At 44.8% G+C, this 23,988-nt stretch overlaps 1 protein-coding gene across 7 annotated transcripts in view; it reads right to left on the reverse strand.

The window, feature by feature from the left end:
* The window catches only part of LOC125765005 (uncharacterized), an 86,176-nt gene that overhangs the window by 56,829 nt on the left and 5,359 nt on the right, over nt 1–23,988 (reverse strand). For 6 of the 7 annotated variants that reach the window (XM_049429833.1, XM_049429832.1, XM_049429827.1 and 3 more), the window contains one exon: nt 22,150–23,696. In XM_049429833.1, coding sequence (XP_049285790.1) covers nt 22,150–22,675 — 526 coding nt within the window. In that variant the 5' untranslated portion in view covers nt 22,676–23,696. The remainder of the gene's footprint in view (nt 1–22,149; nt 23,697–23,988) is intronic. The other variant, XM_049429834.1, reaches the window with a different exon arrangement.

The following is a 23,988-nucleotide window of genomic DNA, read 5'->3' on the forward strand; positions in this document are numbered from 1 at the left end:
CGACGAGCAAAACAAAAGCCAAACATGAAGAAAACATGGAATACAAAAAGCATGCTAGCAAACACACAAGTCGTATAACGGCACGAGAAAACAATATCATTTCCCTTCGTTTGGCTCGGTACCCGGTAATAATCGAAAATTATCCATCTCGATTTGCTCGATTTGATGGTTACCATTCGCACCAGCTCGGTTCTACGTCGCGATCCGCTCCATGGAAACGTGGATGCCTAACCACTCGGGATGCCACCCGTAAGAGCTGAAGCACGCGGTGACTTGTTGACCGAGAAGTGGAATGGTAGCAACGATACCGATGCTCCCATATCAACCCGATTGCGATCATAATGATCAGTTCAGGAAGACCGACGTCATAATGATCAGTCGTCAAGCAGGTCGTCATTTCGGGAGGTTTTTTGTCGGAGTGTTTTGTTTTTAGTTTTGTAATTTGTTTTCATCCACCAAAAATCACCAAAAAGTTTGAGGTTTTTTTTTGTGTTTGTGGTCTAATAGTTTTAGATTCCAAAAAAAAAAATCCCAAAAAAAATGCATTTTAAATCCTTGGAGAAAATGAGTTTTCTTGTAATAAATATTTTCTTTCAAACAAACAATTGTTTGAGCTAATTTTTCAAATTAAATTCCTAAGCCCGCACGGTCATAAACTGCACATAGTAACGGAGCATCAAGTGGAAAATCAGTCTGTCAGCCAGCAACAAAAAACACAGAAATAATATCTTCTTGTTTGCCATTTGCGTCCATCAAAAACCATCAACCGGCGCGTGCTGCAGTGAAACATTGTCGTACCGGTGCGATAAAGCGTGCCACAAATTATATCTAAACTGCTGCACACAATCGGTCAAACAGATAAGACCTCATAACCGTTACCATTCCTTTCGCCCAATCCCGTGCCCTAAACGCTTGACGCCATTTGATTAAAAAGATGCGAAATCATTCCAGCGCACGGGTTCTAAAGGTAATGAAGATACGCGACCATACAACAACCTACACGGTGTACGACGAGTAACGCACCGTAGCTAAAGTGTTGCAACTTACTTGCACTTGTGCCACCTTTCGGTAATAAATCCACCACAGACAGTACGACTAGGCGCGGGAGTTAAGAACGTTACCGGGGCGGGGGGGACAGAGTGAAACGGAAGAGGAGGAAAAACACAACGATGCAATGGCAATGCAAACGTATTATCATTGTGCTACAAACCGCGAAAAAGAGAAGCTGAACTGATTTTGCCTTTTGTCTTAACTCCCGGTTTGCAAAAAGCATCAGAGCAGCCTCCCCCTGAAGAAGATGGTGATGCAGTCTTGCGCGAAGATCTTTTCCCTTCAACTCCCTCCTTGGTTTTTCTCTTTCTCGAGTGACTCGACACCTCCCCCCACCCCAGACCTCCCCCTTGGGGTCTATCACACACGGGGCGAGAGAAGAGATGATAATTACAATCATAAATTTTTATTTTACGACATGCATTCAACAGTTGCGGCATTTGGCCGCACGCGCGGTTCGCTTTGTATGAACAGCTTCGGAGGCTTCGGTTTGCCGGAGTTTGAAGATGATGAAGGGTGAGTGGGGGTGGAAGGGTGGCAGCCACATGGTTGAACGTTTTGTTTGTATGCTTATGTTTGCTCGCGGCTTTTGGAAAACGCCAGTGCCAGGGTCAACAGAAACGGCAGCAACAAAAGCTACAACTTCCTTCTGCTCATTTTTTTTGTCCCGAGTTTCGTTGGTTGAGTTATGAACTGGCCTGGATCGACGAACGATCTGGGCGCTCCGTACCGGGAGAACTATCGATCGATCAAACTGCTGCCCTCGATCACGCCGGCCACCGTCACCCCGCAAAGGTGAATCAATGAAATCTATCAATTTGTTAGGGTAATGATAAATAAAGCCACCCCATAACCATTAGCACAAATTATATGTTATAACAATATCTTCCACCCATTTTTAGAGTGGCGAATGAAGCGATCATCAGACGCAGTGTGTGAACAAAACTCTGTTTCTGGGGGGAAAAAACTTCACCAAGAGAGAGAGAGAGCGAGAGATAGACGGGAAAGGAAGGAGGCTTTAATTTATCCAGCTCTTTTGTTTTTTTTTTAAATCTCCCAAGCTTTAAGGTGCCAAGGCGACCACGGACGAGACGGGACATTATGTTCCGGCTGCACGTTTACGCCATCATTTAGAGCCTAACACGTTACGAGTTCGTTATTTATTGGGTGTGCTTTTTCATCGTAGTTTTGCTACTGACTGCTGAGATGCTTCCGAAAAAGTAGGCTTCCTCCTTTGCTGAGTTTTGAGTTATTTAATCGTTTGTAATCGGTAGAGCATCCTCATTAAACCAACCAAAGGTTGTGAATAGGAAAGAAGGTAAATTAAGGGCTAAATTCAAACCAACACAAAGTTATTTCTCCTAATTCCCTTTTTTTTTATTTGAAAATAATGAAGATGAGCTTTGCGAAAATTTGGCAAAATTTTCTAAGGGAACTGACGGAAAGCCCTTCAAAAAAAATTCCTTCCGTAAATATGGTTGAACAAATAATGTAAACCATCTCACATTCATCGCTAATTTTAGACGCGATTCATTTAGACAAGCGTGTTTGGATAACGCCACACAGCAGCAGTACGCGCACTTCCTGCAGCTGTGCGGGAAGCGCCACGACTGACTCGATTGCACTCAGCAACAATCTTGCAATTTTACAACTTCCACATCGCATGCGTCCGATGCATTGCTCACACACAGCCACACGAATGCAATCCGATTCGGCGACCGATCTTCGGCTGGGTGTGTGTGTGTGTGGATGCACATCCTTCGAAATGCACGAGAAAGCTGAACGGCACAGCTGAGAGTGAAAAACTGGCAGCTTTCCTTCGTACCGTCGACGCTGGTTTTTCCCCAAGTGAGATTTTCCACATACAAAAATTATTCCCACCGGTACGTAAGTGTGCGGCAGTAAGTGGGACGAGAGTTTTTCCACTTACTTACACAGTGAAGCGTACACGAGACGGCATACACCCACACACACAAACACACCGAAACAAACACACCAAGGACACTCCTTCACGGATCCTTCAGCCGTTTCCGCACCAGGCCGGGGGGTTTTGGGTGAGCCGGTTAGCAACAATGTTGCGCGCGAGGAGGGAAAATGATTTTCGTGCCGCGTCATAACAACCGTTCGTACCCAAACAAAACCGGCCACCGGAGTACCGGAGCGCGAGAGAGAGAGAGAGAGAGTGTTGGCGCGCTTCGTACAGCGTAAAGAGAACAAGGCGGTACGGGGGAAAAGCCGGTCGCAAGCCACATGTTTTTCCCTATCCGTTTTGCAAACTGTGGGACATGGGACTGTGTAGGTGACACGACCGCACACCGAACGCTGCTTTGGTGGACGACAACGATGAACAGACACGTTGCATGTTGCAACGCACGCACACCCAGAACCGTTACGAAACCCACATGGCTGGCTGAGGTAGGCTGGCTGGCTGGCTGACTGGTTGGTCTGCTGGTTGGCTAGCTGTAAACCGATTTTCCCACATCCGAGACACTTTTCCGAGACCCCCTCGCTGGCGCCCGTCTCCACCTCCACTAGCCGAAGGTGAATATCGGAGGAGTGTTTTTTATTGAGAGTTTTTTGCTGAACCATCCAAACCCAACACCACCAGCCAGTGGGTGGATGGAAGCGTTGACAATTGTCCTTGAACTTGACGCTGATGTATGCCTCGTTCCGATTTATGCCTCGTCCTCGCACCCGCCCGTTTTATACGCTGCCGGTTGTGCGCTTTTCCTGTTACCAGCCCCCCCATTGGCAGTGTGGAGTGTGCGTCTGTAGAGCTGAAGAGCTGTTGCTATATCGATGGAGAATTTTCCGTTTCCTTTCGCTGTTGAAGCTCGTTGACATTTTTTCCTGTTGTTGGTTTTTGGTTCTTCTGCTGCCCTTTTTCCACCCCGGATTTACTGCCGGGGGTACCTTTTCACCCACTACCGGAAAGCGGTGATTTTTTTGTTGTTGCCTACCGTTGTTGTTATATTCCCCGCACGTGAAAAGGGCTGTTTTTCTCGGGTTTTGTTTTTTTTTTGTATGCTTGCTTTTGTGTGTTCACTCACTGTGCAGCAACCTGATTCTGCTCATTAGCTTCCGTCAAGTGGAATGAAGTAATGCTGCTGCCCCGGCACACGGGGGAATACTTTTCTAAAACCCCAATGCAACCTCACAGTGCTATTACTTACTTACTACCCAAACAGGCCCTTACCGTGCCGTGTTGCAGGCCCGTTGCATCACAATTGCATCCTAGCTCTCACCCCCTCCCTCTCTCTCTCTAAGCTTTCGTCGAATCCTTGGTTTGGGGTGAAGAATTCCTGGTTTCGCTGATCCATCCCCAGTCGCACAACAACATCGGTGGTGCATTATATCATCCAGCATTGCATTGAGTGCAAGAGCCCGTACTGCATTTGTCTCCCTCTTGAAGTAATGCACATCGAGGACTTACTGTATACCCCCCACCAACACACTCACACACACACACACACATGCAAACTCTCATACTCATTAGTGCACTTCTTTATGCAACAGGATTGGTGAGAAAATAAAAACTGGCGCGCAATGCCTTTATCCATATCCACATCCACGGCCTGGATGTCACCTGAAAGTCTCCATTATTTAAAAGTAGTATAGTGGGAGGTAGTCAACGGAACAGGTAGGCATACTAGGAATAACGATTGTATAGCAGCGAGAAAATAATTCCTTATCAATTCTTCTATCACAGCTCCGACTCCATCAATGGCGCTGGGGTACAACCGGAGGACAACCCATTTTGATGAAAGATACATTTCAGAATGAGGATATTCAATGTCCTCTGCTGTTGATAAGCGTGATCAGAGTATGTGCCGCACTGAAATTGGTTCCCCATAGGAAGCGAGTTTAATGATATCGTACATTGGCGATGCATATTTCATATCCACATCTCTCCATCACCTGGAAGTACTTCGCGTACGGCTAAAGGATCCTTAGGATTTAACCGCTTGATACAATTCCGAACGTTTCTACAACTACACCAAACGCATTCAGTATTATTGTTGAAGAGTATGGAAAGAATGATTGACCATACCAGGTACGGTACTTCCCAGAGTTCCGGTACTATGTGACCAGCGAGACTATATGTACCAGGAACTGCGATAGGTTTTGGAAAATAATGACACTAATAACTTCACTTCACATTGTTTATCCCGCCAACCCCCTTTTTTGGCAGAACTGTGACGAACGCTCACAGATAGACGACGGAAGCCTTCAACCCTGCCTAAAGCGTCACTTTTGTATACTGGCCGTAGGCTAGTTTTCGCTAGACCAAAAAAGCGCACCGGGAAAAAGGAGAATATTAATTAAAATTTGCATATTTAAAAATGAATTCTTTAACATTAATATTTCACAAAGCACCCCTAGAGTGCCCGGCCCGAGATCAATTGTAAGAGTAAATATGAGATGAAATTGATGTACGTGAGTAGCGTATGGAGGTGTGTTGTTTCCGTTTTATTTTGTTGAGGATTTTTCTCGTCTGAGCAAGATTTCGCACTGATCGAAATCAGTTTTCGCATGGTTAAGTTAAGTCGGTGTAGTTTGTCTGGGGGATCAATAATGCACGGGGCTCTTCAAGTACGCGAATTCCAACGCAACTGAGCGGCTCAAAATGAATGTATTCAAATGTTTGGAGCTTATTCTGACCAAAGCATCGCAGCGGACAGTATCAATTAGGGTGGTCAGTAATGAGGAATCTTTCTCGTCATGCTTCCGCGTTTACGGAGCTCCCAACACACTATCCCCAAAAACCACTTTTCCGCACACCACACTCAGGAGGAATAAATTTTATGTAGCGAAAAATTCCCTCCCATTTCAATTTCTGTCTGTCTGTGCGTCTGTGCCGCTGTTAAATGAACTCTGCGTTGCGGAAGCTTTTCTACCGAACCAAATTTACGACCATCCAATTTCTTTTACCAAGCAAACGGGTAACATCCTTTCTGTTATTTCTTGCGTGTGGAACTGAATGCGTGTGTGTGTGTGTGCGCGCCATCACGATTGTTGTGCATCAAAAGTATTGTTTTTACTGTGCTCTTGTTTTTTTGTTTCGTTCCTCCCCGTTGACAGTAGTTGGTCTACATACATTGAGGAGATCCTGTCGTTGAAAACAAAAACAACCTCACCAGATGGAGATGGAGATTCCCATTCCCAGTGATGGAAAGGACGAACACAAGACGAAGCAGTTTAGTGACAAGAGAATATCGCACAAAGCATGGTAACGTGCACACAACGAAAACCAGCGGAAAAAGCTCTCTAATCATAAAACAAAACTGAAGGGACAACGGAGACAACAACACAAAAAAAAATGCATCCAACGGAACGGGATTGATCCCGGTCCTTCCCAGTGCATAAGGGATTGATTGTGGTACATGCATGTGGGTACGACAGTGTGTGGAGACTCGCTCCCAGCTCTATTTCCCAATCGCCCGCCCTTAATCTACCGCCAATTCTTGCATACACACGACAACACGAAGACGGAAGGATGCATTGTTCCGAGCGACTTTACATTTGTTTTCGTCCTTTCTTGCATCGAAGATGCCCGATGCTACCGTGCCGGTGCTGTGGAGATGTGAAAAATGTGGGAAAAACGAATCGGACAAGAAGGCGTACGTGGCACACGTCTCTATGTCCTCCTCTTCCATTGCGCCCCATACTGCTTTAGCTTGATCTGGCCCTTGTTCTATGTGCCGTATTTCAACACAGTCGGAATGCATCAAGAAATATTTCCCTGTATTTTACGATTATTGCCGTTCCTGAAATTGATGTTCATTATCTTCGAACGAAACTAACCGGAAATGTGGATTCGGTACCGAAATAAAAAGACGAAGGAAAGTGCCGGAACCTTGAAGGTCAGTGTGGATAGTAAAAATTTCAACCAACAGAACAGTGTGCTGCGTGTTTCATTCGCACTGATCCCCCCTTTTTGCTATTACTTTCATCGTTCGGTACCTCCAACGATTGTCGTCCATAACCTACATTCACTCTAATCCACCACTAGAAAGACATTCTTCCCCCCTTTTTTTTGCTATGAACCTTAGCTACGAAACCCCAGCACTTACTGGTGCTGATAAAAACCAGAAGAAAAGCTACGTTTCGCTTTCGATGCATATCGTTTCCGTCAATCAGCTTCTAATTGTCCTAGGTCAGTGTCACGGGCTCGCCCTTTCCTGGGTTTTCGCACATTTTGTTATCGTTTTGCCGAGTTCGCTGTTTAGACTCCCGCTGGGGCGTCCACACATTGGCAATGTTTTCTTTTTTACACAGAAAAACACACACACACACACACACACACACACACACACAAATACAACAGTATTTGCTGCTGAACAAATAATTCACCAAGTGCTTAAAAATCGGTGGAAAATGGATAAGCAGAAAAAAAGTGAACCTCGACAGTACCGAGGTTTGTTCTCACTTCGAGTGTGAAATTGATTTGAAACTGGAAACGTGCACGTGTCTATCATTTCATTATGAAAGCTCTTTTTTTTGCGTTCTTTCATGCTTCTTCGTTCCTCGGAATGGACGAGGCCGTATCGTTTGGCCGCAGAACCTGGAATGGTTCGGTCGTCTGTTTGCTTGCCTTCACGTGAATACGAGCCAGCCAGCACCTAGCACTTTTGTGTCTTTCTGCAACGATTTGGTTTTCTTCCCATTTTTGTTCGCTCACTTTTCATCGTTTGTTTTTCTTCCGTCCATTTAACCAGTCAGCCACACTTTCACAGTACATTACATTTCCCCCAATACTGGTCTGTCCCAGAGAAGTATGTAGAAGCGCGTATGTGTGTTTTGTTGATGGTTTTTCCACCGCTGGAGTATTAGTTTTTCCAACGCCATCCAAACGGATCTCTAACAAGCATATCGATTACGATATGGGCTTTCCCGCGAACAAAACACACACACTGATGGGGTTGGGACGATAAGCTTCATTCGCCGGTTTGAAAGAAGGAAATAAAAAACAGCACCCGACCGGCGGTGAGGTAAAGCCGAAGACCGGGAGGCAATTGTGTGAAACGCGTTTTTCCAACGAGATCCGGGCGAGAAGAAGTTTTCCAACCGATTCAAGCATGAAAATGATCGGACGGGCATCATTGAGGAACATGTGGGCGTTTGTAGGGTGAAGGAGGGAAGGGAGAGTGGGGGTGGAAGAGGGGGTAGTAAGGTTTGTTATTTGATAAGGCAATTTTCTGCGCTTGTGCTAGCATCACCCGATTGCAGCGCCATGCATCGCTGAATATATCAAGGTCACTCGTTTTGCATCCATGGTGCGGTATGGTATTTTATTTAAATTGAAAGTATTACAATCATTCTTTCGCTTTTGCTCGATTGTGATTTATGTGCGAAAGGGTGTACATGCTTCCGACTCAATCGCTACCAATATCTTAAACAAGGGTGGATGAAAATGCTAGAACTTTGTCGGTCAAGTTTTCCATAAGTTCTACAATTTTTTCATTATGTGAAGAGCACCCAGAGATCGTAACAGGACACGTAGTTTTGAATAAACAATTCGTCAGGAACTGCAGCAGCATCACTCATCTCATCAACCAAACAATACAAATATGTAGCGAAGTAATTTCGCTATTTGTTTTAACCTCATTAATTTCGAAGCAAATCATTAGCTCTTTGACGCACTGACGCTTGAACGAATGTAAGAAAATACGGACGTGTTAATTTCTTGTTCTCGCAAAAAAGATCGTGTCAGACGGTGCGAACGTTTTGCTTATTGATTTTTTTTCCTCTCCTCCGATCGCTAATTTAAAGTAAACGCATTCGCGACAAATATTGCTTTCGTTTTCCCATCCTAATGAGCCGTTGAGTGGAGACTGACTGAGACTGATTGGTTTCCACTGCAAAAGTTCTGAGTTTTGCCACATAAAGACACACAGACATCTCGCCAAAGTTCACGGACACTACAGGAGCATGCTGGGGCGTTAATATGCACCGCACGCCACCACAAAACACCGAAATTCTATCGGTTTGCAACCGAAGTTCGCTGTGCAACGCATTCTTTCGACTGCGGACTGTGAACTGCTGCTTCCAGTGTTAATGTAACATTCCACTTACATGCCTAACGAAAAACACTATAAAAAAAATTGTGTGTAAGTGAGGAGCAAAACGAAAGCAAAAAAAAAGAACTTCAACTCCCTTTCTTTCTCTACACGGTTAATGCGAAAAACACGATAAAAATGGCAAATTATGCCATGTCTGGCCATCATGATTCTGTTTCGCTTCCGATCAGTTCTGGGAGAGGTACGGATCTCTTTTTTTTGTTGCTGTTAGCTTTCGCTTTACGATGCCGGTTTGCATCGGTTTGGGAGCATTTAAAAACGAATAAAAGCCGACCGATTGCGCGTACCGGAGGCTTCCGAGTAGCACTTGCAGGGTTCGTTGCGCGTGTGTGTAAGATGTCCATTTTTCCTCCGGCGAAGGCCACCAACTGCTGGCAGAGTGGAATAATGAGCTGTGGAAGATGGTAAAATACCATCTTCAGAAAGCGATGTAAAATAGCACCGTTCAGGCTATAGAAATTGCGGTTGATCCATGATGATCATCTTCCAACTTTTTTTTTATTCTTTTCATCCCTCAAGGATGCATCTTTTAGCATCGTATTTTTTACATTAATTTTACTAAATTCACATAAGCATAAAATATTTATTTTCAATATAATTTCATTAGTAATTTCAACCATATTCAGTTTTCATAATACAGAACTGTAGCTCACTGTAAAAATTGAAAAGAAAAACCAAAGTCAAACCTCCAACCATCAGCCATCTTTTACTTAAGATGGCTTCCAATGATGCATTGGTAAGCCAACTGAACTTGACCCTCGCCGGCATCGATCCTATCGTGATGCAACGGTTAGCAGAGCGATTCTTCCTGCCTTTTACCGTATCGCTCGCGTGCGTCCGTGTGGAAAAGCGCTGTGCTCCAGTTCTATTTCGTTCGTTTCGAGAAGTGGCCACAGAAGCAAAAAGAACGAAAAATCGTTTACACTGCACGCTCCAACCTCGAATCCGTACACCGGAGTACAATCCGCAAAACCGTTTTCGCCTACACGCAGGGGCCAGAGAAAATGTTTACCCAAACCTCTAGCCGATCTCTGCATTTCAGGCCTGGTTACAAGAAATAAAATACTCCGCACAACATTGATCATGCATCACGATTGGTAAATACAACAATCGCCCAAGAGGGTGTTCTCCCCCCCTTTTGGGTCCCCCTTCCCACCCCTTTTTAAACAACATACCCCCCATTCCCTCCCGGAGAATCATTATAGAGACGTGTGGATAAGGGCAAGTGCAAGGAAGTCGCGGAAATTCGGAGGACCCGCGCAAACAACACAAAACCCCAGCCGAACCAGAACCGCAAGATCGCAAGAAATGAATCAATGTGCAAAAATGAAAAATAAATGGTAAAAACAGGTTTATTAGCTTTACCGTTTTTGAGTCCCTTCCCTTGTTTTGCGGAACAGTTCTTGCGCTACGGAACGGGTCGCCGGGTTTTTGTGGCGAGCTGCCGGGCGCACTGTTTAACCTTTTTTTTTTTGCTTTCTTGCCCGTTGTCAACTAAGACTAGACTGTTTTGCTTGGTTCGGTTCGTGTCGCTAGCTCGCACAGAAGCTCGTGTAACAGCCCGCACCAGGAACAGATCGGGGTCCGCGTGGTGATCCGTAGTGATATTCCGGGCGAAAATCATCGGAATAGTTTAAGGATTTGCTGGGTTGGAGGGTTTTTGATTTTTTTTCCGTTCGCTTCGTTGAAGCTTTAAAACTTGAAGGAATGGAACGTGATATTGGATCGTTCGGTGGGAAAGGTTAATGATCGTAACGATGAAGGTATATTATCGCTACATTGGAAGTCAGATTTTTGGTGCACAGCAAACGGTGGTTAAACATCCCTCAAAGCGTAACAGATCTGTACCACCATCGTACGTTATTTTTTTGCACTTTAAATAAATAAATATAAAAATAAAAAATAGCCGAGAAAATGTTAAAGGTTTACCACGCAAAACCGATTATCCGTTTATCCCTCCGTCTTACCTTCACGCATTGGAATTGTTCCAACAATTTTCCATTTCATCAGAAACCCAGTCAAGGAAAAACCTCGTGTGCGACGTCGTAAGTGTCCACTGGCGATGATGTCACGCATGATGTGCGGGAAAGAGCGTAAACGGACACACACACACACGGCCACATATCTCGTTCGTTTATGTTCGATAATCTAAGCTAACTTTAAAACCGAATTATACTGATTGCCATGGACCGGTGGCATGTTCCGGCCATAAGACGGCGATGGCACGGAAGATGCACGGTACCTGTAAAACATGCGATCGTCAGCGACACCCGTGTGTGTCACGGAAACCCGATTGCAAGTCAAACGGATGATTGATTGCTCATGCACATCTCTCTCGCGCTCTCTCTTCTTCTCTCTTGTTCGAACATCCCGGTTCGTCGACATAATTGGTTGCGCGATTATAAGGGCCTCTGTTCGTCAACCATTAAATGGGGTTTTTTTTTTGCGCGCCGCAAAACGATCTACAGCTGATAATACCGGAACAAGCATCGGTTTTACTGTCCCAAAAATGCAACAAGAAAAAAAACCCCAGACACACACGCGCATTGCAAATAAAAACGAAATGGATACTAATTTTGAAGAAATACTTTAAGCGCCACCTTTACACTTGTGCGGTACATCCGTGATCTGCCACCTGCAGTGATGCCGTAGCATACAGCAGAAGAAGGATGTTCCACAGCATGCGTTAGTTAGTGCCACAACATATGCCTTTTTTCTTTGCGAAATAATTCGTGACTTAAGTTGAAGAAAAAGATACATTCCTCTTGTATCCTCATGTGCGACACAACGAAAGAAAAGGACATTAAGCTGCGAAGATATTTATCCTTTATCATTTTAAATGCTTTATCTGTACGTAATCTTTTTAAAACTTTGTCAGCAATTGTTTTTTTTTAATCTGTGATATTACCATCCTCAAGTGCAGGCTACATCACAGCATAATCGCTGATGTGGAATGGTTAAGGTAGGGAATCTCTTACCAGCTTACCCGTTTAAACTCATTCCGGTGTATTCGTTGGCCTCCATCGACATTCGTAACATTGAGCGTGACCTTAATCCCGTCCCGACATCTTCGTCATCGTCACCCTGTACCATTCGCTGTTGTTTATTTTATAAATCCGTAACCAATCCAAACCCTCCTCCTCCCCTCAAAAACGACTATGTCCAGACGCGCTCCCTTTCCGATCGGTAGACATTTTCAGGGTTTCGCGAAAACAAGGTGAATCGGCGGGACAGTCCAACAGCCCCACTTGATGAGGGTATGCCGTGACGTTTGAAACCATTTTTGCGCGCGCAAAGATTCGAGTGCGTGCCGCCCACCCCCCGCAAACCGCCCCTTCCACCAAAGTCCGCGTTCGCGGATTCAAAGGGTGGAAGATTAAAAAAGAATCAAAAAGTAACTAAACTTTCCGCAGGCTCTACCCGGCCACAATCTCAACATTGTTGACCGAATTCACCGATGTTGCCGGCCATTATACATCCGTGTCTCATCCGTGGCTTTCCCGTCCCTGCGGACGAAACACCTTTATTCGAACCAAAAACTCTTCACCGGCACCTCTACGCTTGACGCAGGCACATTGACAGAACAACCCTCTCGCTGGCACTCTAACGTGAAGTATTACGGTGGAGTCTCTGACTCGTTGCTTTTTTTGCTTTTAGTTTTGTTGCACCACACGGTACTCAATGCAGTGTGGAGGAGCCGGTTTAAGGTTGATACGTGTCTCAAGGTTTTGCTTCCCCAGGAGAAGCAAACTAGTCAGATGCGGGGTCACCAACCTTCCCTCCAGGGTCTCACCACCGGACCGTCTGTTGGGGTCCCTGTCAAGTGAAGGAGCAAGAGATGGAAAACGGGAGGTGGCAGAGGAGCTGATTCTACAAACCATTGCAACCAGTGCAAAATGGGGCTAAGCGCAAAAGAAAAAAAAACCTGAAATGAAATAGATCAGACAGCATACAATTATGCTCGATTTTCGACGCAATCTGTGATGGGCGCTCTTTTTACTTCCTACTTTTCCTCATGTTGCTGAGGTTACTCGGAAATAAAAAAAAGGGAGCCACAAAAGCGCGACTTCATCTCATGCAGCATCATTCTCCGTTTGCGCTATGGTACGGAAAGGAACCTCCTTCGAAGGGCTAGTGCAAAAGCATTTGACAGAAGCGGGAGCAACAGTCTCTGCTTAAAACAACCAACCCGAAAGCCCATACATTCTTGGGAAGACCTGCCCGTGGCGCTGGCTTAAACGTCACTCGTCGGACGCGTAAAGCAGAAAGCCAACGTTGTCTATCAAGTGGAGCGTGCAGAATACTTCAAGGGTTGTCTGGTTTTCGGTAAGACAGAGAACACCTAACATGTTGGATGCAGAGCACCAGACTGTAGCATCAAATGTTTCATCCTCTGAGAAATGTTTTCCCGGGCTAGATAAGACATTTGTTATTGCTTCCGACCAAACAGTACCCAACAATCGATGACAGTCGATGAAATGAAATAACGTTTAACAGATTTATGCTGCCACCAGTTCGATGCTGCTCAGTGTCAGGAAGGAAAGCTTCCCTTGGTTTTATCACGGAAAAGGTCAGACAGCACGCTTCGTGTGTTCTATTCTTCTGTCATCGTGGTTTGTTTGGATTCGATTCCACCACATCGCATAAGCATTCAGTTGAACATCGCGATTTAAAACAATCCAAAAGACATTGTATAACACTTTGGAAAGATTTCAGAACACATGGTAATTAAATATGAATGACAATTCCGGGAAATGGAAGTATCAGCTTTTGTACAAAAGGAAACTATTTGTTCAAAAATGTACAACAAGACGATGAAGTGATATAAAACAATAAAACAAAACAAAAGAAGATAATATAAATAGTGCAATAAAAAAAGGAAAAATAGAATAATAGGGAAAATAAAAAATGAATATAAATAAAGAAAAAAAGAAACAGAAAAAGTTACTAAACCAAAAGAAGAGAAAATACAATAAACAAAAAACAAACCAATTCTTAAAGAACATAACTCAAATATTTAGTTCTACTTAAAAGACATAAAGAAGTCAAAATAATTTCGAAATTCTTGAAAAGTTTTTCTTCAATTTCGTATCATAAGCAGCTCTATATGTCGAAAAATTTTTAATTATTACTAAGTTTTATAACCTGGGTTCTATTATGTTCTAATACATAAATTTGTGTTATCATTTTATTTTACAGGTAGTATTTTCGTATCTCGTGCTTGTGAACAACACTCAAAGAGTCAGTTGAGAGGATCAATTGATTGACTCTTGGAAGTACCAGGGAATTCTTCGAAATCAGGTAATTGTTTTTCAAGATCACCATTTTGTAATTTGTCTGTACCTATACATTAAAATTTATAGAAGTATTAATCAGCTTCTAGGTAATTTTATTCTTTGCAACTCAGTTCCAACGCGTCAGACGGAACTTTATTGTCGTCAGTACTTGTGTACTAGCTAAAATTGCAAGAATACCTCGATGCGTTTAGCCTAGCATAATGCGTAACGGATGTAATCAAGACACTGATATTACATACGAGTTTTTCAAACCCGCTTTAAGCTTCATCGAAAGTTGTCTAACTCTACCAAATGTTGTAAATTAACATCTTTACATTCAACACACCGACCAAACGCAAAACATTCGCAGGATCCACAGACTTCAAGGTTCCAGACGAGTCTAATGTTGAATAATCCCATCGTAACCGGTTTATTCCTTGTGTGGCTTTAATTGAAACATTATTACGAGTGTTATTGTTTCCGTTTTGCAGGACAATCAGCAAAAAGTCTCACGAGACAAACGTTCCCGTGCGTTGATTTTCCACACGAAAGATGCGTGCATGTGCCCATACCATATTGTTTCATCCAGTACGGCATGTCTGAAGCACGCGTTTAGCACATAAATTGAAGCTACTTACTTGGCGGCATGATGGGGTTATTCGCGCAAAGGGAAAAACGTTTGCAACTTGCAAATACACATTCGCAACTCTAGTGAAACATTCGCGTACGTTTGGTAGCGAGGGAATCAATTTAATTGTAAATTTTATTTCCTTTATTTTATTCCATTTTATTTTATTTAACGGCCCACCGGTGACGGGTGAACTTTCCAGAAGTTGATCTTTTTTTTCCGCCACGGATGATATGGCACACACACACACACCAGTTGCACTTTTCCTACCACTCGTAGCGTGGTTTTTCGTGGTCATTTCGGTTTAAAAAAAAAAAGCTCACCACCCCGAGATGCCAGAAAGGACAGCTGCACGTGCAACGAAAAACAAAAGAAAAAGCGTAAATAAACACATTCCACTGTGTACGCGCCACATTGGTCACAACAGTGGCCGGCGAGATGGCGAACAAGCAGGGAAAAGAAAATGGTTCTACGCGCCCCAAAACCCGGGTCTGGGCATAGGAAAGGAAACGGTTACGGAAAACATCGCACCATTGTTGCATCCACTAGCGGGCCAAACCGTGTGGCACATGCGGAAGTGCCGCAGACAAATAACACACACGCGTTGATTAAGTACGACGTGACGCGATGCTCATATTCCGCGCTCCCTAGCTATTCGTTTGCAGCCAATCTTTTGGACCGTGGTGGTGGTCTCTAACGACGAATATGAATGTATCAATCATCATCGTTCCGACGGTCGCATACAAACATCACCACCCGTCCCTATCTATTGTGGTCATTCTCTCGCGGGATCGCACAAAGGGAAAGATGTGAGTTTTTCATCTTTTCCTACTTTCTTTCTTTAGGCGGGGGATGGTAATTCGTTTTTCGTACTTTTTTTTATTTCGTACATTTTTTTTACTGTTGTCAGACGTGTAAACTGACCACAGTTAACCACACATGCAGTGCCGGCTGCACCGGGTGGGTGCGTATGGTGGAAATAGAAGAAAAGAACGAAGTAAGAACACACATACACACACACCCGGAGGATAATCGATCGTTTTAGCGATGGCGGGCGAACGCGCGCGCGCATACGTCAAACGTAACGAACCGGAAAGTGCAACACATCGAGTGCAACGTGCAATAGGCCGGAATGCATTAGGCGGGAAGCAAAAAGAAAAAGCGAGAGAAAGACACAGTATGGGGGAAAGATGAAAACTTGAGTGCGAGGTGTGTGTGTGTGTGTGTGTAGTTTCTCAAGCAGTGCGCACATTTTGCGACTTGCCCATCTTGTCAGGGTTGTTCGGCATCGTTTCGGGTCGGTGAGCGGATTTAGGCAGCGGGTATGGCTACCGCGTTTTGGGGCTTGTTGGCGGAATTGGACGAAAATAGACATTCGGCGCAACAGTGTTGCTCTCGCGGCTCGTGGTACTAAAATTAGCGTCGTGGCGGCACTCGGCGTATTATTTTCGTATCGCAATTTGGATTCGCCAAATTCGATGCCAGTTGCCAAACGCGAAACCTGGCAGATCGAGCCTTTTTCGCTGCATGTTTGCTGTATGTGACGAGCGTGTCAGCCAGCCGGCTGGCGAAAAGTGCATCAAATTGCATCAATCGTTTCCCATCCCCCTCCGACCCCGGGATTTCGTGCCCCGCGGTCACCTTCCCCTCGTTCGGTAGATGACCAGTGTACTTGTATCTAAACCGTGTGTATGAAACGATGTTTTCTTGCTGTCGTCGTCGTCGTGTGCGTACAAGCGTCGTTACATTTCGAATAGTTTGGCTTCCCCATTCACACTGCCAAAATGCTGCGCATACCCCAGAGTTCCCATTATGAGGAAGTGTACTTGCCCTTTGTGAGATCATTCCTTCATGCGCGTACAGCGCGATCTTGGCTGCCTGTTGCGGTTCATTATCGAAACCGTTCTTCGCGCAAAAGGCAAAATCATTACTATTCTTCATCACCGGAAGAAGCGCTTTGCAAACTGGTCAAAAAAGAAGGAGAAAAAAAGCGGCCATCACGTACTGAATGGAACGCATCTCGTGTCAACTAGATGTAATCTTCGGTCGGCAAAGCCATACCGACAATTGGAACCGTGTAACGAACAAACCCGGAAGAACCAGTTCGTGTTCCCCTCGTTGGTTACGATCTTTTGTTCCTTTTGTGCACCAACTCCCCGTAAAACTCCGTGCCCTCCTTTTGTTACCTTGGTGCAAGACAAATTTCTTTGATTTGCATACAATAATCAAATTATTCAAATGCGCTTTTAATTGCGCCCGAAAGATGCCCCGAAAGATCATGCGCCGTTGGGCGCGCGAGAAGAAGCTAAATTACGTTTTAATTTAATAAACCTGCATGTTGCGCGATTGCATAAGCTGCAGGGGCTCGGTAAGGATGCGCCATCAGCCATCAGTTCCCAAAGATAAGCGCTCGCGTTGACACATATGAATGGAAAAGCCAAAACCTGTCACCGTGGTCACCGGAAATATGCTGTGCTGTGTTTGGTGTGTGTGTCGGTACGCATTACGGACTATTAATAATTTTCTAATTAGTCGAAATTCCACACGTCACGTTGTGTGCCGGTTCCAAACAAGCCTACCGTTTTGTGCGATTTTAGAAGGCACCGCCGGCCGGTGATCGGTGCAGAAGCAAAAGATGATCTTTTCGCGTAATGTGTTGTGTTCCACATGGTATCCGTCATAGATGTCTTACTCAGCATGCACATTTGTATGGCTGATGGTTGCAAATGCTAATGGTAAAGTGGTGCTCTTTCGCAGGCAGGTATTTGTCACGCAGGAAGAAAAAGTAAATGTGAAATCTTTAAAAATATCTTCACAGATGTCTTTGTAGCCGATTTGGCCGAAAAGGTTTTAGTTTGAAAGCATTTTTACGGTTGTGGCCCACAAATTGTCCTTTCATTTACCCCAAAAACACTGTGGCATTTTCTGATGAGAACCGATAAGAGTTGGCAATTACCTTCAAACATTAATCATCTTCAAACGCAACTCCATAACTATAGACATTGGAGTCTGTTTTTCCTTGAGGTGTCAATGCATTTACAAAAGAATTACATCTCCTTTGTCAAACGGTCCTAAACGATCGCAGCCCTAAAGATGCGAAGCAAAATCACGGGATTGACCTTTGATTTAGGGTAAAGCAAGAAACGCTTCTTTCACTCTGCTTGCCATCTCGTGCAGTTCCTCAAAGAGAACCCTCCAGCATTTGAATATCCCTCTTTTTTGTTTGGTCATCAAGAAATTTGGAGGGCAGAAACCGGAAACGACATCACAATCGGATTAAACATGCTTCTTGTTTGTCGACCTCTTCAAACAACACGTTTCTCCGCATCCTTCGTGGTCACGACAAAAGCTAGCGCTAATGCTACTCACACTGACCGCACCCTCGGGGGTTTATGTGCTAAAACAGCTCACTCACATTTCGACCACATTCGTCTTCATCGCACCGTGAAATGAGCTTCTGACGGACGCCAAAAAGTGTCGTCAAATGGCACGCCAGATCTCTATCGGTGATGGTAAATGACTCAATCAACACCATCTCGGGAGTGTGCAGCGACACTACCCATGCCAAAAGTGGCCCTACAGTGTGCAGGCACAAGGATTTATGTGCGCCGTAACCGGACCCATCAAAACCATACTTTTTTTCTCACACACACAGACACGCACGTATGCACGATTATTTGGCCGAAGAGAAATGGGTTCGAATCGCTTGGTGGATGTCATGGTGAAGAACAGCAATAATAAAAACAAAACCGTAACATGTCCAACTTTGCTTTGGTAGAGCAAAAATTCAAACCGGTTATGATCGTACCAACATATATATATACTGGATAGGCCTGGAGGATTGAGCGTGTTCACAGAATAAACAGAAACGTAAAAAAAATACAACATAAATGTAAAACACCTCGCCACGTTACGGATGTGACATTTGATAGGGCTCCACATGTTGCGCCAAGGATGCACCCCGGCCCAACAGACTAAGGTGTATAACGTGCAAAAATAAAATCAAAACAAATGTACACCCATTGGACGTATCGCAGCCCATCATAAACGCTCATTTAGGACATTAAATGTACGGCCCGGTTCGGTCCGATGTGTACCTTCACCGTGTCAGCTAATGAGCTGACGTACGATAATGCTGCTTAATAAGCGGGTTTCGACAGGACGAACAATGGTTGCGATCGGTTGGGCTACCGGGGTTTTTAGGCACACATGCTCCTGTCCCAAAACAGCGTACGATCACGGCTCAATTGCACTGTCATTTAACCACTAGACACAAACTAATCGAGGCTGCACAGAAGGAACGCGACACACTGCATGTGCAATGTTTCCAATTTCCAATGACGGCGAAAGGGTCATCTCTCGGGGTGATGCTAAATGAACTCGCAGCAACGAACGATCGGCAGCATGATTAACGATGATCGGTCGCGTCGTAATCAATCAACCCAAAAGCGTACTAGCGAAACATTCTTCCATCGCGAAACCTGTTCTAGAATGCACACAGCAGCTTTTCTGGCGACACATTCTGCAACATGTTCCGCCATAACACTAGGTGGTGTGGACGTTTCGCGAAACGGCGCGCAACACAAACACATCGGAGACGTATATGCGGGAACGCAGAAGCTTAGCGTTCGGAACGAGTTTTTCTTAAGGGTGTGTTGCGACGATCGAAAGCTTCTAATGACATTTTTATCGTTCTGTAGAGATATTCTAGCATCTCCACTGTACGACTTACAGGAGTTTGAAGTTTTAGTGGCAGCATAGAAGCTAAGGCTGAAATCTGGTCAAGTTGAACCGGAGTCCCGATGTTTGGGACAATTACAAAGCTCACAATGTGGTAGTCGAGAAAGTTTGAAAAGATAACTTCCAGAAATTGGGAAGAATTCCAATTCTTAATATACCAGAGTTCCAGAAATTGGGAGTGATTCCAAATATTCCTCCGGACATTCAACTTCAAATTTCAGAAATTCAAAACTCTAAAACAGCATTTCAGTCTACATTCCAGATCAACTTGAAAACAATCCAGAAATGACTATAACTATACCAATTAAATTCTGAAAACCCTAATGTCCAATTCATTCATACATGAAGTTAGTGTCTTCATGCAACTCGTTGCTACACGTGTGTGAGCGTAAGGATTTTTCTTGCATGTATCCTCGCACAGTTCAACATATTTACTTCTGCAGAAAAAAAGGCACATGCAAGTGTTAGTACAGCGCAACTCCCTGGCTCCCCAGGGATCGATGCTCCAAAAGATCAGCTAATCGTTCTCTCGTGCAGCGACACCGAACACAACGTGCCGCCAAAGTGTTTCGGGATTGCGTGCAAACTTTTATTTAGCATACGGACAAAACTTAATCTTTGACTACACTTTCAGACCACTATCAGAAACGGCTGGCGGCTGGCAACGTTTGCCGGTACAGCATCCTTCGGCAGGCGGCAGGTAGAGAGCATACGATGCGGGAGGAATAAGATATAACAAGTAATAATTGCACAAGTGGAAAAGTTAAGAGCAATTTGGCGATACCGCCTGTACCTCTGCTGCATCCCATTGCCATTTTCTTCGGGCTAACAATCGTCCAAGGATGACACGTTTCGCGTCTGCACTTGTGCAAATAAGAACAAATAATGAAATAAATAAAAAAAACCGCTTACACGCTTTTCGCTTCTTCAACCAGTTTTCAGCGCTCATTCCTAACAGACATTCCACGGTCAGATAAACAACGGCCTAGGTTTTGCGGTGGTTTCCTTACAGAAACCTTGCAACCTTCTAGCGCTGCCACAAGCGAGCCTTATTGTTTTGGTACCAAAGCCAATACAGGATAATTTTTCATGTTTTTATTGTTCCGCTTTACCGGATCGCGACAAGTGAAACATACGTTCCACACGCCCATTACCGTCTTTAACATCTGAATACCGTTTGCAATTATGTGTTGCTACTAGCGTGCTCTTAGTCGAAACCAGTGCTACCACAATGCCACCACCGCAAACGAGCGCCACACAATTTCTGTGATCAATTTTGTCTCAACCCTGTTCGATTTGTTGCAAACCGCCGCCTTTGCAGCGCAAAAGGGAATGGTTCTGCTCCTGCGAAATATGCGGCGAGGATGCATGCTTGTAAAGAATGTGCCAATGGAAAGAACACGGCGATAAAAGCTCAACACAGAAGAAGAAAAAACGAAGCAAAACAAACCGGGAACGGCATCGGGTGCCTGCATTGGAGGCAGAGCGTTTCGCAAAGAAGTAGATAATTAAATAATATAATTATGGTAATACGATGCGAAAAAAGGGCTCGTTTTGTTGGGGAGTCCGGAGACACAAACACACAGCCACATTTATCTGTATACAGAAGACGGATGGATCGCACAAACGCAGTGAGATGTAAAGGCAAACAGAGCATCACCATGGTCAGCTAATCATGAGGAGTAGCCGGTGGAAATATACGCACAAAACGACACCATCTTCCAAACCGCATGTAACGCTCCGAGCCAGGTGCCTGGGCAGGTTGCACCGTGGAGAAGTTTTTGGGGCCAACACACTATAACCCTTCTCCGTGGCATGTTGAACCGCCGGGATGGAAAGGTTGCTGACTAACGAATGGAACTGCGTACGATCCTACCAAGATGCGTAGAAGGAAGAAGGTTTGATCGCCCCATTCCTACAGCCATCCAACAAACCGGTCCTCGTGCACGGATTTCCGAGTGGTTTTTTTTTGGTTTGTGTACCTCTCTATGGTGGAAGCGGTTCATCACCCAAACGGATGAAATGTAGCGCACTACGCGTGGGAAATGGGGCGCTATCTACACCGATTGAAGGAGTAGCATAGATGTGGAGATCGCTCACGATCAACTCAATGGCCGTGTGCGTGCGTTGGCTTTGCGTGACGGAAGCTAAGAGGTTCGCTGTAGCATACAGAAGTACCAGTGCAGAAGGTTGCATACCATCTGAAGACATGCTCACGGTAGGAAACAATCAATATTTTGCCATTTTGACTTCAATCATATGCAGAAAGGCATCGCTACTGTAGCTGTTGCCACTTCACGCCATATCCATACGATCGTTAATGTTTTTTTGCGGAATATACAGAATAGGAAATTTGAGACATATCCCGACTTACCTCCGAGATGCTGCGGTTCGGCGACATGGTGCGGCACTCCCGGCGACCGTCGGTGTATCGTCAGGGGCACGCTGGAGTTCCCCGGTGCGGACGCCATCGATCCGGTGGAGGAGTCGCAATCAAACGATCTCGTCTGAGAATTATGAATCATATTATGCTTCAGGTCTTTCAGCTCTGATAGCTTTGGTATGTGAATGTTAGCTACCGGCTCGGGTGGTACCTCGCCCTCGTTCAACGCCCGCTGCTCGTCCTGGGTCTGGGCACGTCTCAGTGCAGTCTGCAGCGCCATCACACGCTGTCGTTCGGCGGTCAGGCAACACTTCTCGCAGTGGCAGGTGCGATACTTGCAGTAGCGCTTGTGACCCTTCAGCCCAATCTTCAGACCGTGGTTGCGGCAACGGGCGCAGTTCGGCGGTGTCCGCGGGTTGAGCGAGTTGTTGCACGAGCTGGACGCACCGTTGCCGTCCGTGCGCGAATCGTACCCGGAGTCGGACATTGCTTCCGCCCAACGGTCCTGTGACACCATTGAAAACTGTACCACACGCACACACGTGTGGTTGTCGCGCTACTTCGTGAGGGTATGCCGAAAATGCTTGCCTTTTCCCCTTACAACAGCTCCCTTCACTCCTGCTGACTATATCTCTTTCTTTCTCTCTTCTTTCTCTCTTTTCTCCTAAACTTAAATTCTTTACTTTCTTGTGCTTTCTACTCCTGTTTTTTGTGAAACTCCTGACTAGTAACTGCACAAAGCGCACCCTTGTTCGATTTCTATTGTGTCACGATCCTTACCGATGCACTTGCACATGCATCTGTAGCCCTATGGTAAGAAAGCGGCCCTCCACTAGACCACACCGGACTCGACACGAAGCTTGGGCACGATAGATGGAAAGGTTATTGATGCTTCTCACCGTTCTCTAGCAGTCGATCACAATCGACGACGCGATCGAAAAGTGTCTCTGTTTTCACCTACTTACTTTCCTCACCGTGTATTTCACTGCTCTCGCTCTGCTAATCTGTATCACCCCTGCATCTCCCCTTGCGCACAATGTGACGACTTTTGTGACGAACCTTTAAGTCCCTTTATGCTACCACTTTCTCTTACCCCTCTCGAACGGCACCTCTACTACCAGTTCGATCCGTTTACTTCGTGCTTTGCTGTGTCACTCTCGAACACTGTGCTGCTGCTGCTGCTGCTCAGTTAACTTATGACGGACGGATTTGCACACCGATTCAACATTTGGAAGCTTGCTCAATGTACAATCCTGCCGAAGCTAGTTCGAGCTCACGCGAATCGTTCGCTATGGTGTGTGGCATTGTCCCTTTCTAGTAAAGGTAATGCGAGGAACGAGGAAAGCCGAGCTGTATCCCACCAATTTTCCTTTCCAATCTTTTAAAAGCAGCAAGGTGAAGAGTTTCGTTAGCTTATTTAAAGAAGAAGTTGTTTTTTCTACAACAGAATACAATGTTTTTTTCCACTCGGGTACGATCGTTCTCGGATTACCGGGAAGGTTGGTTGTTGTATCGTGGATGCGAAGTTACAGGTGGACCTGCAAGATGGAGATCAAAATATTTAGGCAAATTGTTTGCATTATATCAATTATTATAAATTTATTGCAGAAAGAGTGCTCTTCTTCGATGTTTTAGAAATTAAAATGAGAAGTAAGAAAGGCTAGGCTACTGCTGCGAATATTGTGCTAGGGCAAAGAATAATTTCTTATCACTAGGGCTTTTAGTTGACTTTAATATGATGATCGTTTAACTTAAGAAATAATCTTAGACAGTTTTTCTGTCGATTACATGTTCCTTAAAAAAAAATTTGTTTTGTTATTTAAATTAAAT

The sequence above is a fragment of the Anopheles funestus genome, chromosome 2RL, assembly GCF_943734845.2.
Source record: "Anopheles funestus chromosome 2RL, idAnoFuneDA-416_04, whole genome shotgun sequence".
Lineage (NCBI taxonomy): Eukaryota > Metazoa > Arthropoda > Insecta > Diptera > Culicidae > Anopheles > Anopheles funestus.